Source organism: Halictus rubicundus, chromosome 6, assembly GCF_050948215.1.
Source record: "Halictus rubicundus isolate RS-2024b chromosome 6, iyHalRubi1_principal, whole genome shotgun sequence".
Taxonomy (NCBI): domain Eukaryota; kingdom Metazoa; phylum Arthropoda; class Insecta; order Hymenoptera; family Halictidae; genus Halictus; species Halictus rubicundus.
Window position 1 is genome coordinate 13,221,461 of NC_135154.1, and position 13,989 is coordinate 13,235,449.

The 13,989-nt window shown below is 39.4% G+C and overlaps 1 protein-coding gene across 1 annotated transcript in view; it reads right to left on the reverse strand.

Annotated features, from left to right (window-relative positions):
• Positions 1-13,989, reverse strand: part of LOC143355308 (uncharacterized) — a 33,669-nt gene that overhangs the window by 17,422 nt on the left and 2,258 nt on the right. Inside the window, exon 2 of the mRNA XM_076790037.1 lies at positions 6,768-7,004. Coding sequence (XP_076646152.1) covers positions 6,768-7,004 — 237 coding nt within the window. The remainder of the gene's footprint in view (positions 1-6,767; positions 7,005-13,989) is intronic.

The following is a 13,989-nucleotide window of genomic DNA, read 5'->3' on the forward strand; positions in this document are numbered from 1 at the left end:
GACCTGGGAAAATGTTGGCGGCTCATTGCCGTTCCCATTAAATAAAAAGAAGGTCGCAGAAAGAGTCACGTCACACGGTTGAACAGCCGTTCGGCACGCAGATGCGCAAACTTTTGTATACGCGGTGTGTGCCGCTGTTGCACATTCGCGAAACAAGTTGCGTCGATCTTGCGGTAGTTTTGCTGTACCGTAACGGGAGAATTTTATCGGCGCTAACTGGCACTCGTGCCCCGATGTCGGTAGACCTCTTTTAACATTGATTAGTGTCCCAGTCGATCATCGCCGCAGAATTAGCTTCGCCGCTCTTCTCGCCATTCATAGCGAGAATTTTCAGCGAACTCTTAACGCGGCGAGAGAAAGTAGTCGAAGTGCTGAACAATTCTTTTACAATCTTTTTTCTATTTATTCTCACGTAAAACGAACGATTTTTGTGTCATTCATTTTATTCTGTATCGATGCTTTATTTCCTGAATTCTTTCATTTTCCGTTAAATCTTGTTGCCGAATAAGCGTTGGAAAAATTATCTTGAGATGGGTACGTTAAGCGATAAACAAGGTTTAAAGTGGTGTGCAATGGGCAGTATAAGAAGCGTGATCAAATAGATTTCGAGCGGACGATCGAAGTGGTTTTTCTGAGATACAGTAATGGTTAACGAATCGTTTCTAGTGGTTTCAAGGTGTTTTGAATACGAGCGGCATTAGAGTTGTCGAAAACGGGCCGTGAATCATATGAAACCGGTTGACTATGGCAGCTCTGCTCAAGATCTAAGACCCAAGAGAAGTTGATCGGCATTCCATCCAGGTGTAGTTGAAGGAACATAGATAATCGATGCGTTCTCGACCTAAACCTACATACCGAGTCCCGTGGAGTTACTATACACCACACGCGTTCCCACAAGCCTAACACGTACACGTACACGCACACACGCGTGCTCTTTATTTACAGTTATACTCTTCGCGCGAGCTATCACCGAAGATTTCATCTCTGTCGACCAAACTATTTTCCGGTGCCAGATAGTGAGACTTTGTCTAGTCTAGACAGATTAATGAAGACATTCCAGATTCTTCTTAACCCCTTTGGCCCAGAAAGACGAAAAACTAATCTTTTTCATTTTACCCCATAACTACCCCACGGTCGAGATTTAGGGTTTTTCTGGTCCATTAGACTTTCAAGTTATTTAGGATTATGACGCTGTTCTGTGACGGACAGGTAACGTGGGCAGTAATTATATACAATTTTGATTGAAGTAACTATATTAGTTAATTGTATAATAATGCACTTATGTCTCGAAACTGTTTAAGAAAAGAAAGTAATACTCCAAGTACCTATACGAGGAAATGAAATGATGTAATTAAATCCAGAATCTGATTAGGAAAAGAAAGTAATACTCCAAGTACTAATACAAGAAAATGAATGATTTTAATCAAGGAGACAGTCCATGTAGGAAGAACAAGACCAATTTGATATACCGCATAAAACACATTACAGCTCTTTGTAATTTACCTTTTTGCTCATATAACACGCCCATATGTAATCATATAGTATTTTATACCAACGTTTTACTTTAATTAATTAACAGAAATGTTTCTTATTATTCTCGTGCTCGCGCCGTTTATGGTAAGCACTAGAAGCGTGTCTATTCTAGACGCTTACATTTAAAAATTGTCAAATTATCTCGTAGCATCGCATGAAATTTTTACAAAACTTTACATATAGTTAAAGTAACGTCCAATTAAACCGCGAAAAAATTCTTTCATTTATACCAAGATTGTAATCTGGAAAAAATGAAACTCTGCTTTAATTGGTCAAGAATTATAATATACCAAAGTTCTTATGGTCCCCGTCGAGATTTTAAGTATAGTGAAGCAAAATAGAAAAATAATCCTACGATTTTGATACTTCTCCGAATTATTCAGGTTTAAAATTCTTTCTCTTGAAAAAATGTAACTTTACTAAATTAAATTCTGCCATTGAATAGTAAGTGAAGATTAATAAAATATATATTGATTTTTCAGCAATTTATTTTATAAAGATAACGTAGGCTATTAAAAATATATCTTAGGAAACGATCAGAATACAAATCTATGTGATTTCCATCTAAACGAGTGTCCGAGCTCTTAAACCATAATAGGGATGTTATAATAGTATAGTTCGATTATCGTTATGCGAACCGTACAACCAGTTAGCAGGCACGCATATTCTCGATAGCAACGCAAGCGTGTGTCGTTCAACCTAGGCTCGAAACAAAGCTATAGAATAATAAATGAATCGTGAACAATGTATTATTAAAATTAAGGTATTCTCCGCCACGCTTGGACACCTTGTACAGATAATTAAAAAAATTCACGTGGGTACGCATACATTATCATAGGAGATTGAAATTGTTCTATTAACCTTGCAAAAAGATATATTATATTAACCTTTGAAAAGCTCCTTGTTTCCTTTTAAAAATATTTTTAATATCCCTCTTAGGTGAAAATCCAATTAGAGGCCACGTTTTCTTCTTTCTCATCCTTCTCATATAACCTGCTTTTACTGATCGTACGAACATTTTGAGATGCAAATTGCCAATTTGCATGACAATTCTCTCTAATAACAAAAGTTGGCGTTAACCGTGCTCTCCTCGTTTGAACGAAATGCTACCGCAATAGAAAGTACTAAATGCCGTTCCCAACAGTTTGCGAACAAAGTCTAATGCCAGTTTACAAGAGAAAGAAATCGAACAACGTCACTGGAAGATGACTGCGTTTAAATAACTTTTATTCTGTTCCACGGGAAGGTTTGACCGCGATCATTAGGACGTTTGCGAATGGAAAAATTAAATTTCAGGGGGAACAAGTGAAAGTCGTCGGGAAAATTGCAGAGTGTAATGCGAAAACTTGATTTTACTTGCTAACTAGAAACTGAGCTACCTGATTTACGCAGCTTCGTCACGTTTTGATTGTCGCATACGGTCGTTGAACTTTTTACAATAGATCTGGCTTAATATGGTCGAAAACTATAACCATAGTTGATCAAAGAAGTTAGGAACGCTGATTGAATTCTAAAGAGATACTTATAGGGAAGAATATAAAAATGAAAGAAACTGATTGAATAGAATCATAAATAATTTATAAGATTCCTAAGAGCAAATTGGTAGCGAATTAACAAATTGGCGAGCTGAGTAACAAAGACAGCAAAAAATTAGTTCTCAAGCTTCTTTTTTTTTTATATAGCATTGTTATTGAAATTTTTATTAATTGCTTTCCCGTTTATAGTATGATATACTCGATTATACCATAATATACTAGAATATAATACAGTGTACTAAAATACATATAATATACTAAAATATACAATAATATACTGAAACATATTATACTAGAATATAATATAGCACGCTAGAATATAACACAATATACTAGAATATATTATAATATACGAAAATATAATGAACACACAACTGCAAAATATAATATACAAGTAAATTGTTAAAAGAGTGTTTTCAATGCATAATAAGATTTACGTTTTCTCTAGAGCAGTCAATGAATATTTTTGTAGGTCTTGTTAGTTTGCAATTTGTTGAGGTGAATCCGTTTTTTGTTCTGTGTTCGCTCATGTAAGGATCTAATGACTTATGACCTGAATTGCAACGTCGTCATTCGTCAAGTGTTGCACAGGAAAGTGTGAGTCACTGTTAATTGTACATTTTCTATTTTTTCACAATCGACTCCATTATTTACACAGTTAGATATATTAAAGTGAAATCGTTTATAAATGACAACACCAACGACTAGGGGTGTGCGAGAAACCGAAAATATTGGGACGAGTCGGGTCGGGTCGGGTCGGGCTCCCGAAAATTTCGAGAACTCGGTTACCGTTTCTCGAACTACTCTGCAGTGCTGTACAGTAGCGTACAAAATATGTAAGTACAGTGTTTACTCGATATATGTCCAAATCACGGGTCTAGCCACGGACATATATCGGCCAGGAGATACTATTCTTTTATCCACGCGACCTTACACTCCTCTGGGAGTAGTACACTCTTCTGGGCCCCTCGAGGGGTATACCCCGCGATAGTGGGCATAATTTCGCGACATTTATCGGCCATACCTCGACGCTATAGCACATTCACTGTACACACAGTCACACGCTTGTTTACATGACACTCCGAAACCATGAATGTATCCATTCAAACGAATATAAATGGTTAGTGGGTCAGTGAGTTCTCGAAATTTTCGGAAATTCCGATTATTTCGAAAGTCCCGACACTTTCGAGAATCTCGAAATTTTCGGGTACCTGTTCCGATTTTGTGTTCCCGATATTTCGCGTTCCCGCACGATGTTATAAATTATCCCCTAGATGTTATAAATTATGACATTTACAAATGAGACGTTGCGCGCATTTTATACGTCAGTTTTATTGTTTTGATACTGGAAAAGTTGAGAAAATAATAAACGAAGGCTCGTGTACCGAACAAGTTACTTTTGCCATAGTCCCGCCGCACGCCACAAACGTGTAATCTCCACAGTCTAGTTGTGACTGTTCTGTTCGTATTGGCGTAAATATAAAAATGAAAATTATTCTGCGATCTGGAACGGGGAAGTTCTGCGCGTTTCACCGCGTAAAAATTGCATACCAACGAGACTGTTCGACTTGACCTAGAGTGGCTCGAAACAGCATGTTATTTGCCACGAAAATGACTGTACGTGTACAATGTACAAGCGCGATTACGCGTTCGCCCGGCCGTGAGACTCTAACTCGGCACAAGTTTACCTTCGAGGAGCCAAATTCACGCATAGGTGGGCAAGTGGCAGGATTGCGAGAAATTGCAAACCTGTCCGGTTGTTTATTTGCGATGACGACACGGAAATACGGCAGAGCAATCATCATCGGCAGGCATTCTTTCGAACTCCGAACGATTGCTCTCGCGTTTCGCGAAGAAGGATTGTCAGTTCTTATTGAAGTATTTTGCATTCTTCATGGCACTTTTTTGCAAAAAACTGTATTCAATGTGGAACTGTTCCAGCATGGAAACATTAGAGTAACGAAGAAAGTGAGCAGTGAAAACATTAGAGTATTGTTAACATAAGTACACTGTTATTTTGTTGTCAATTCAGTTAAATTATTATCCTTTCACCCGGGTGGCGTTTCGATCGTGAACATTTGCCCGAACGTAACGAAGGGCAAGTAAAATCGAGATAATAACAATTTTGCTACAATCGATGTAAACGTGGATACTATGATATATTTTCCGAAGATCTTTATTCCGTGGCGAGGTGGCCAGTAGATCAAAACAGGTCAAGCAAAGAAAATGGTGAAGATTCTGTTGGAATGGAGTTTGTTTCAATATTGATTGGTTCCGCCGGTTTTCGGTTCTTTTTTTTTTCCTCTTTAAGAAATCTGACCTGGACCGAGAAGAAGGAAACAGTGAGCCGATGCCAGGTATGCGAGTGACGTTGAAAGGCCGGGGGCGCTCCTAGAAGGTAGCAGCAGGTTCAGAGTTAACGGTGTTCTACCCCCTCTATTTTCTCCGCTCTTACACACTGTCTTCTCTTCGGTCAAGGACACTCGGAATCAGGTCACTTGCTACCGAAAATTGTTCAGTATTCAATCGAGGCGTTCGCGGACTTCGGTTTGCCATAACCCACATACAATTAACGCTAGATTTACCGAGCACTAGAAGTGTGACTATCCTACATTGCTTCACAGAAATGGCAAAAATGCACTTATTCCAGTCTTCGGTAACGTTTATTGTAATGTGTCTCCAAAGAAATAAGTTTTATAGTTACAAGTTAATATTGAATTTTTTTCAATGTGTACATTGATAAAGGAGACGCATAACGTACGCATGTCGCAAAACGTAGTATTTTTGTCAGCCAACTTTTCATAAACGTAACAGCAGGTACAATAAACTATGCACAACACAAAATGAATGGCACAGTAAAATTCTCTCGACTGTTCGCGGGTTAGCTTGGCTCAGGTGAAACCTTTGATAAAATCTTTCTGGCTGACGTCGACTTTCAAAACTCTGCCCTAAAAAAGATGTATATATACTCTCCGAAATTTCCGCATCTGACTACACACGTGATGAATCAACACCGATTATTTCTCAGAGTTACGATACGCCTGTTCCTCAGAGTGTTTTGTAGAGGCGTGACCGGAAGCGCGAGCACGTTTCCTCGGAACGCTTGAACTTTCTCTTAGACCCACATCCGCGAGCGTATTTACCTTGATGATTCCTCCACGAATTTCTTTTTTTTTTTTATTCGTCAACCAATGCAACCCGTCCGACGCTATTCTTCGCTGTTATGGTTTTATTCAATCTCACGATCCAATACGACCTTGCAAGCGGTTATGCGTTCTCTTTCGCGACTATCGTATTTAGAACTACTGGGTTGAAACATAAATTCGTTCAGTTGCAAGTGTGTTTTAATGATTCAGTTGTGATCGCAACATGTTGGTGTAAGCAATAATGTAATTAATAATTTTCAGATTAAAATTGAAAGATTTTAAGATATTTATTCGTAGATTTATTCGAAAACATATTTTCCTTTCTGTTCTATTAGTTTTTGTCATTTTTGAGGTAACTTGCACCTCTCTACTCGATAACTCATGCTACTGAATAAACCTATGAATAAATATCTTCTATTTATCTGTGCATTTCAATTAAAAAACGCCACGAACTTTCGTTCCAACCCAATAACTTTGAGACGCTCGTTAGCACAGACGTTAGAGATTTTTCATTAGCGTCGGTACACCGTCCTTGAAGGATTAAAAGACTCACCGCAAAATGGTATCCCTTCAGGTAACCAAGAGGCATCGGCCTGGCACTGTCTTCGTGCCGGACCAAGCAATTCGAAGCCACGATCGCAAGTGTACGTGGCCACGGTGCCCACAGGTAACCTGGTGTCCTTAAGAAGGGCGTCCTCTTCGTCTATGACGTCCTGAGTGCCTGGTTCCGTGAAGCGGACGCTGCTGTGTGCAGGTGCGCCAGGGTAACCGCATCCGGCACCGTTGCAGCCTGCAATCAAAACAACACGTAAGGGTATGTCAGCGATACAAAGTTCATCCGTTTACTTTCGCTCGACACCTAACTACCAGTCCTCAAAATAAACAGTCTCGTCTCCGACACCAACACCTTCCATTTCGAAAGAAAAAAGAACTTTTGAAGAAAATATCCTTTACCGTGGAATTTTCAAGAGATTTCATAAGAGAGGACTTTGTCAGCTTTAGGAGCTCCTGCGAAAAATGTTCTCATTGAACAGAGACAAAAATGAGCAGGTGAAACTGTAAAAGTAACTGTAATCGACCTATCCAAATTACTATTAGGCAGAAATAAATTTTCGTTTGGTTCCAGCAGCTTGTAAACAATGCAGAACATGAACATCTGCAGCGTATTAACCGACCAGTTTCAGTAGTTTACTTGATCATCGCCACGACGCGTCCAGATGAACAAGTCTCGGGGGAAACAGTTGGGAAAGAAGCCAAGGAACCAGGGAACGGTCCGGAGAAAGTCAAGATATCTAGAATATGAGCGTGGAGTATTAATAACCGACATAATTTTGATGAACTCTGAGCGCAAGCGTCGGTTTATTCTGCTATGCGTAATAAAATCTGCCATAAACGCGTCTAAGCGTACGCAAGAAATGGCTAATGAATATACAGAGTGTGTTTCTTGCGGATTATGAAAGTTACACTTGATTCAATTACCGTTCCGATTATCTTTGATCTCGCGTGAACCGCGCGGTTCAATCCGTTCGCGGGTAATTTACACGAACAATGCAACATTCTATTGCCCGGGCCGGCAATTGGCGCGCGCGCGTCACGGTGCATGGGTGACACGCAACTCACATCATCACGCGCGAAACGCATTTGTTGGAACCGTTGCGAAGCGGGACGTTGCCTCACCGGGCGTCACCAGCTCCTCGAGTCCGATGATTTCAATGATCGGCCAAGCCCCGTGACCTCCGCCACGCGTTCAACTCACCGGTTGTCTTTCGCTTCTTTTCTTTTACCGCCCTTTGTTCTGCTCTCACGTCTCGCGCGATTAGAAAAGACGATCGACGTTAGGCGAACAAAAGAATCTGTTTGCGGCACGGAACTATTTCTTTGCAACCGCAGCACAGTGTCGCGAATGACCATTCTACGTGGAAAAAAAATCATAGATCGTTTCATGCTTCTTCAAACCTACTGTATTACTGTTCGGAGTTTTCATGTATTGATTTCGATACTTATATCGCTACTAAATGAATTATTATGTGTATAATTAGGCTCAGTAAACATTCCCGAAGAAGAATATATGAATGTTATATCTATTTTCTGACATGACTTTTTTCCACCTAAAATGGCCATTGCATAGACATGGCGACACAGTGCACAGTGGTTTGTCCTGTAACGAACTATAATAGCGTCTGGGTGTAGGTGGAGATTTTGGGACCGAAATGCTACTTATATCGTGGAGGGACTAATGTCATAATTCTTTTGTTTGGAATGATTTTTTTAACGAAACTTTTACCGATACGTCCGCGACATTTCTCTGATTGAAATGATTTCGAACGCGACGCAATTTGGATCGTATTTACTCGCCTAATCCACGATAAAGTAGAACCTCGATTATCCGAACTGATCGGTGTGGAACCGTGAGTGTTCGGATCGTGGAACAGTTACCTGGCCACAGTTCTAGATTAAATCTTCAAAATGCAAAACAAAGGATTTAAAAATTTTTTAAATATTATTGTATTGTCCTCGACTCTATAAAGTTATCAAGAAAAGAAACGAATGGTTATGTAGCTTCTGCACCTTGCGATTAACGCAGACAACTTTGATTCTGCATAAAAATCCGCAGTCCAGTGATCGCAATATCTCGATCAAAATATGAAAAGTCATTGACCGTCGAAGAGCCAAGACCATGATTACCGAGGTAACGAGGAAGAAAGACTAAAAACAGTCGTAACGATCGCACCTGGAGACTCACAATTAAAGTCGCGCGATGAATTGAAAAAAAGGGATATCATTTATTAATCAAGGAAGCCATGAAGTCGCATTAGCGCATGACAACGCTCGGTCGCGTGTTAGTCAGGCCGCGAAAGAAATAATAATCAGTAGGGGCTGGGAAATTCTTCCAGGAAGAGTTACGGACTTACAGTTAGCTCGAAGTGCTATCACTTGTTAAAGCTATCGCAACATTAACCTGCTGTTGCACGTTTGGTAACAGTTAACGATTTCCCAGAATATTTCGTTCGTGAACCGATTTCAACGGGACTGTTATTCATTTTGACGTTCTAATTGTTCCTAAAAATCGAGATGATGATTCATCAGAATGGAACCCTTTTTTTCATCTATCTTTCCATTTGTTCGCCTGAACAACTTTAATACATTATTGAACTCTTCTATTCGTCCATTCTGTCGCCAGATTCGTTTGTCCGAATGAGTCAGTTGTAATAAATTATTGAACTCCTCGTTCCACCTATTTCTTGTTGCATGCACTTGAATAGCCTTTCACAATTCTTCTTCGTTTCCATTCTTTCGAGTCGAGCGTGTTGCCTGGAATGCAAACGGCCAGTAAAAAGAAGCGATTCTTCCGATCGACGGCAACTGCAGTCGAACGACAGTCGAACAAAGAAGACAGCTCGCACAAAGAAGAAAAGAAAAACCGTCGGCGTTGCGTAAAGGGAACAAAGTGAAATTTCGCGAACACGACTCGGCAGTTTATTTTCCTCGGACACACACACGATTCGGGTTGTTGGCGCACGACGCATAGCCAATGACTTCCTAGATGATTGCGCGATGGCCGCAGGATGCGAGCTGCTTGCATTATCGTTTCCGTTACGGCCTCGTGGCGTTTCTCTTCTGCTTATCTGCTCGCTTGGCCACCTTGCTCGGCTACCAAAGATCATCGATTCGACGCGGCTCTGCGACGCTCCAGATGGAATCCGCTCATTTCAAAACGAACCCGGCGAACTAGTCCGCGGAAGTCCATACGGTTTGCACATCTCGATAGGCGATTGCAATTTAAATTCCACTCGAGCTCGTAACTCATTATCAGATTGCGTATCTTCACGGAGAACAAAAATTTGGAGAAATTCAAATTCACAAATTTTTGTTTCGCATAAAGAACCGCAGAAAGTTGCAACCAATTGCAATTTTTCCAACTAGTAATCCTTCTAACATCTCGAAAAAATTAAAGTCGTTTGGTCCAATCCAAAGAAATTCCGCGTCTTTTTGAAAGCGTCCAAGTATTACCGTGAGTGTCTGTACATCGGGGAATTGCTGTATTTAATGAAGACTATTCGTGCGAGTGTCAATGCCACTTTATATGCGGGTGAAACAGCAGATCACGCTCGCCGATTTCTGGCTCGAAAAGAAAGGATCGACGCGTTTTAATCAGCTCGGCTCAGTTCCTAATTTCCCACGACTCCGTGAAGTAACGGGAGTGCATGGCGGGCAAGGATGAAGAGGAAGAGGAAGGCGGTGTGTGCTCGACCTTCCTCTTCTCTCACCTACTTCTGCCCTGGTTATCCACTTTTCCTTTGAGATGCGAGCGAATTGTCGGAACCACGTGTTCGCTGCCGGTACTGGCTGCGCCTCAGATCTCGGGAAAATAAGTGTCTCGCATAGAGAACGGCAAATCATTATTTCAACTCCCTTACTCCCAATAATATATTTTCTAAACGGGCGCAGGATCTGTCGAAATAATTATTTACACGTTTGTTGAAATCTACCTTCTACAGTTAGTCCCATAAGTATTCGCACGCTCTTAAAAATCGCAGAACTTTGTCAATATTGGACTATACTACTTGAATTTGTTTGACAAGTTAGAACAATTGGATCGCTACATAAAGTGAAACAAATTTTTTACAAAAATTGCAATTGGTCGAGTGCAGAGAAAATACTAAAAGTTGTATTTTGCGACTTTTTTATGTGGAATTATATTAAAAATTGAAAAAGTACGTTTTGTACATCTGTATCAATTATACATATTCTGAATATTTCATCAAAATGGGTCAACGTTGCAATGAGCTGCAGATGTTCCAAAATGAGCACATAAGGGCGAAATTCCCTGAGAAGACCAAAATTCTGCGACTTTCGCCCTTAAGTTTTCATCGTTATATGTTTGTAGATCAGTGCAACGTTGACCGATTTAGATGAAATATTCAGAATATTTATAATTGGTACAGATGTACAAAACGTACTTTTTAAATTTTCAATATAAGCCCGCATAAAAAAGTTGCAAAATACAACTTTTAGTACTTTCTCTGTAATTTCGACCGATTGCAATTGTTATCAAACATTTTTCTCACGCTATGTAGTGATTCAATTGTTCTAACTTCTCAAAAAAATTCAAGTAGTATAGTCGAATATTGACAAAGTTATGCGATTTTTAAGAGCGCACGAATAGTTATGGGACTGACTGCATATTCTCATCCTCTGTTCTCTTAATTAAAATTAGCTCAATTCGGAAAAACGTTCCAGGATGTTTATGCTGACTAATTGTTAGTGAAAATGTCTTGGTTGGATGGATTGGACCTTCTATTTTATTTTCCGTGAATTCCATTCTATTACGAATTGAAAGTAGCTCAACTTAAAGAAAGTTCCCAGATATTTATGTCGAATTTCGCTGAAAGTATAATCCTTCGTTTCTGAGGTAACCAATTTTTAAAATCATACGAGCAACTGTTACTCATTTGTATGATACTACATTTTCGACTTATGTTCCTATCTAAAATGGCTTCCTGTCCGGTTAAGCCACCTGCTGTCGCCCATGGTGTATACGGTGTAGTCTTCGGGTCACACCTGACTTCCCTATACAAATTCCCACCGGTTTGTAGACTCTGGATAAGAATTTGAAAATTGACTATTTATTTTTTCAGAATTGCTTTCAGCTAATACGAGTAAAATTTTTTAATATCTCTTTAGTAGAAAAAAATGTGAATTATTTAGATCGGAGGGAATGGCTGGGCGTCGGTATTTACTTTCTTCGACAAATAAGTAGTTTATGTTTGTCTAGTTTTTTTTTTGTCATATTCATTCATCCATCTATCTGTCTAGTTTCTAGAAAAGTAGTTTGCTGCAGTTAGCAATTTCTGCTTTCACTGTGAGCCTTCCTGTGAGATCATGGCGTCTGCTGTCGTTCAAACAGTATCATTCTCGAGCGATGGAGGATCATTCTACTAACTAGTGAAATGACAGATTTTCATTGTACATTCGCTTTAACTCTGCTCAATTCAGCTCATGCTAAATGGTTAGAAGTTAAAAAGATTATTTATGCACTCTTTATTTAAATTCTGTTAAGGTCAGCTTATTATAAATGGTTAACATTTGTAGGGATTATTTGTGTATTCTTTTGTTTTATGTTTACTCAAGTTCTGTTACATTTGGTTTACTGTACACGTTAGAATTTAAAGTGATTATTTAATTATCAGATACATTATACATTTCTTGTGAGGTCACGAATGTTTTCTAATTTCTTATTTTCAGATTTATATCGTTCGGGATGAAACGGTTCGTGTATAACACGCCAAGGAACATAACTGAACTTCGTGTTTCTGATTAACCCCTTATCTTATGGTGTATTTAATTACTATGCTCTCCAGAATTACTTTGTCGCAAATTATTTCCTACCAGGAAAACGTACACACATGCATCGTAGGTGCACGTTAACTGTAAAGGTTGTGCGTTCGTAAGTGTAACTGATGTGAACTGAGAACATTATCCATGCTTATTAAATATAATATTAAATATTCACGCGCTTAACGCAACATCACAAGACAGCTCTAGGTAGGTTTGAACGTTATTACTGTGCAGTTGTGAAAATGGTCCGCTATCCAAAAGTTGGAATGTTCAAGGCCAGAAACTCCTGAGAGAGTGCACCATTACCGCTAAGCGGTTATTGTCTTGATGTTATTATTACGATTGTCAAAAGCCTGAGAATAATATAAAATTAAGAGTTGAATGTGATAATACAGAAAAGTAATTAACCAACCTAACGGTGCCATGAGAAGAGCTGGCGGTAACGTTCCTCAAAGAACTTACAGTTTTATCAAACGTAGAATATTGCAATTCAAGCTTCTAATTAATGCATTAATCTCACTCTACACAATTATTACAATTGAGGATAGAGATCTTAGAAGTAAACAAAAGTTTATAATTCTAATAAATACAGCGGATTGCTTCGACAAATGAATTCGTTGAAGCAGACACATCAATTGTGTGTTAATAATTTTTTATCGTTCCTTGACCCTCCGCCTGTTATTCTACTTCGTCCGAAATACGGCGAAAGCCGGTCCCGAGCCATCGTCTTATATCGAAAGAAAACTGCAGCGAGATATCGCAGGAGTACGAGTACGTGACACAAGTGTCACGTGTTCGAATCAATTACGTTTCACTTACGAGCTATTTAAGGAAAGTTCAAAGATGCGTAATTATCGGAAGAAAGTATGAAACACGCTCTGACACGCAGAGGGATCTATTACAGTAATAAATCAGCCCGAAGTCGAGTAAAAAATCGGTAAGGAACGGATCGCGGAGAGCCCGGCCAAGAGATAAATAAACGAATAGATCGGCGAAGATCGGAGATAGCGAAATGAGAGATTGATACGGCCGGAAGAATGTAATTAGTTGGGAACACGGTGTCCAGGAAGCGGTTGAAAACCGCGTAACAGAAAAGTGTGTGGGAAAATGAGTGAGAACTTACACTAAGAGAAGGGATCGCGAGAGATCATCCATTCTCCACGTGGAAATGGCATTTTTCTATTTTTTTTTTCTTTTGCTGGATCGCTTTTCACACGGGTCTACAATGCAGTTTACTCTGCGATTCCAGCGTTATCTTTTCTAATGGTATCTAATGAACGCCTTGCAGCACAGTGTTCGATCGTGTAACAAAGGAAAACTGCAATCGGGAAAATCGCTTTCTTTTTAACCAAGTCTAATGCAAATTAGGCCACGTTTAATCCGCCCGCTGCTAATTATGCTATTGCAATTATCGTCGGCCGATCTATTCATTTTTA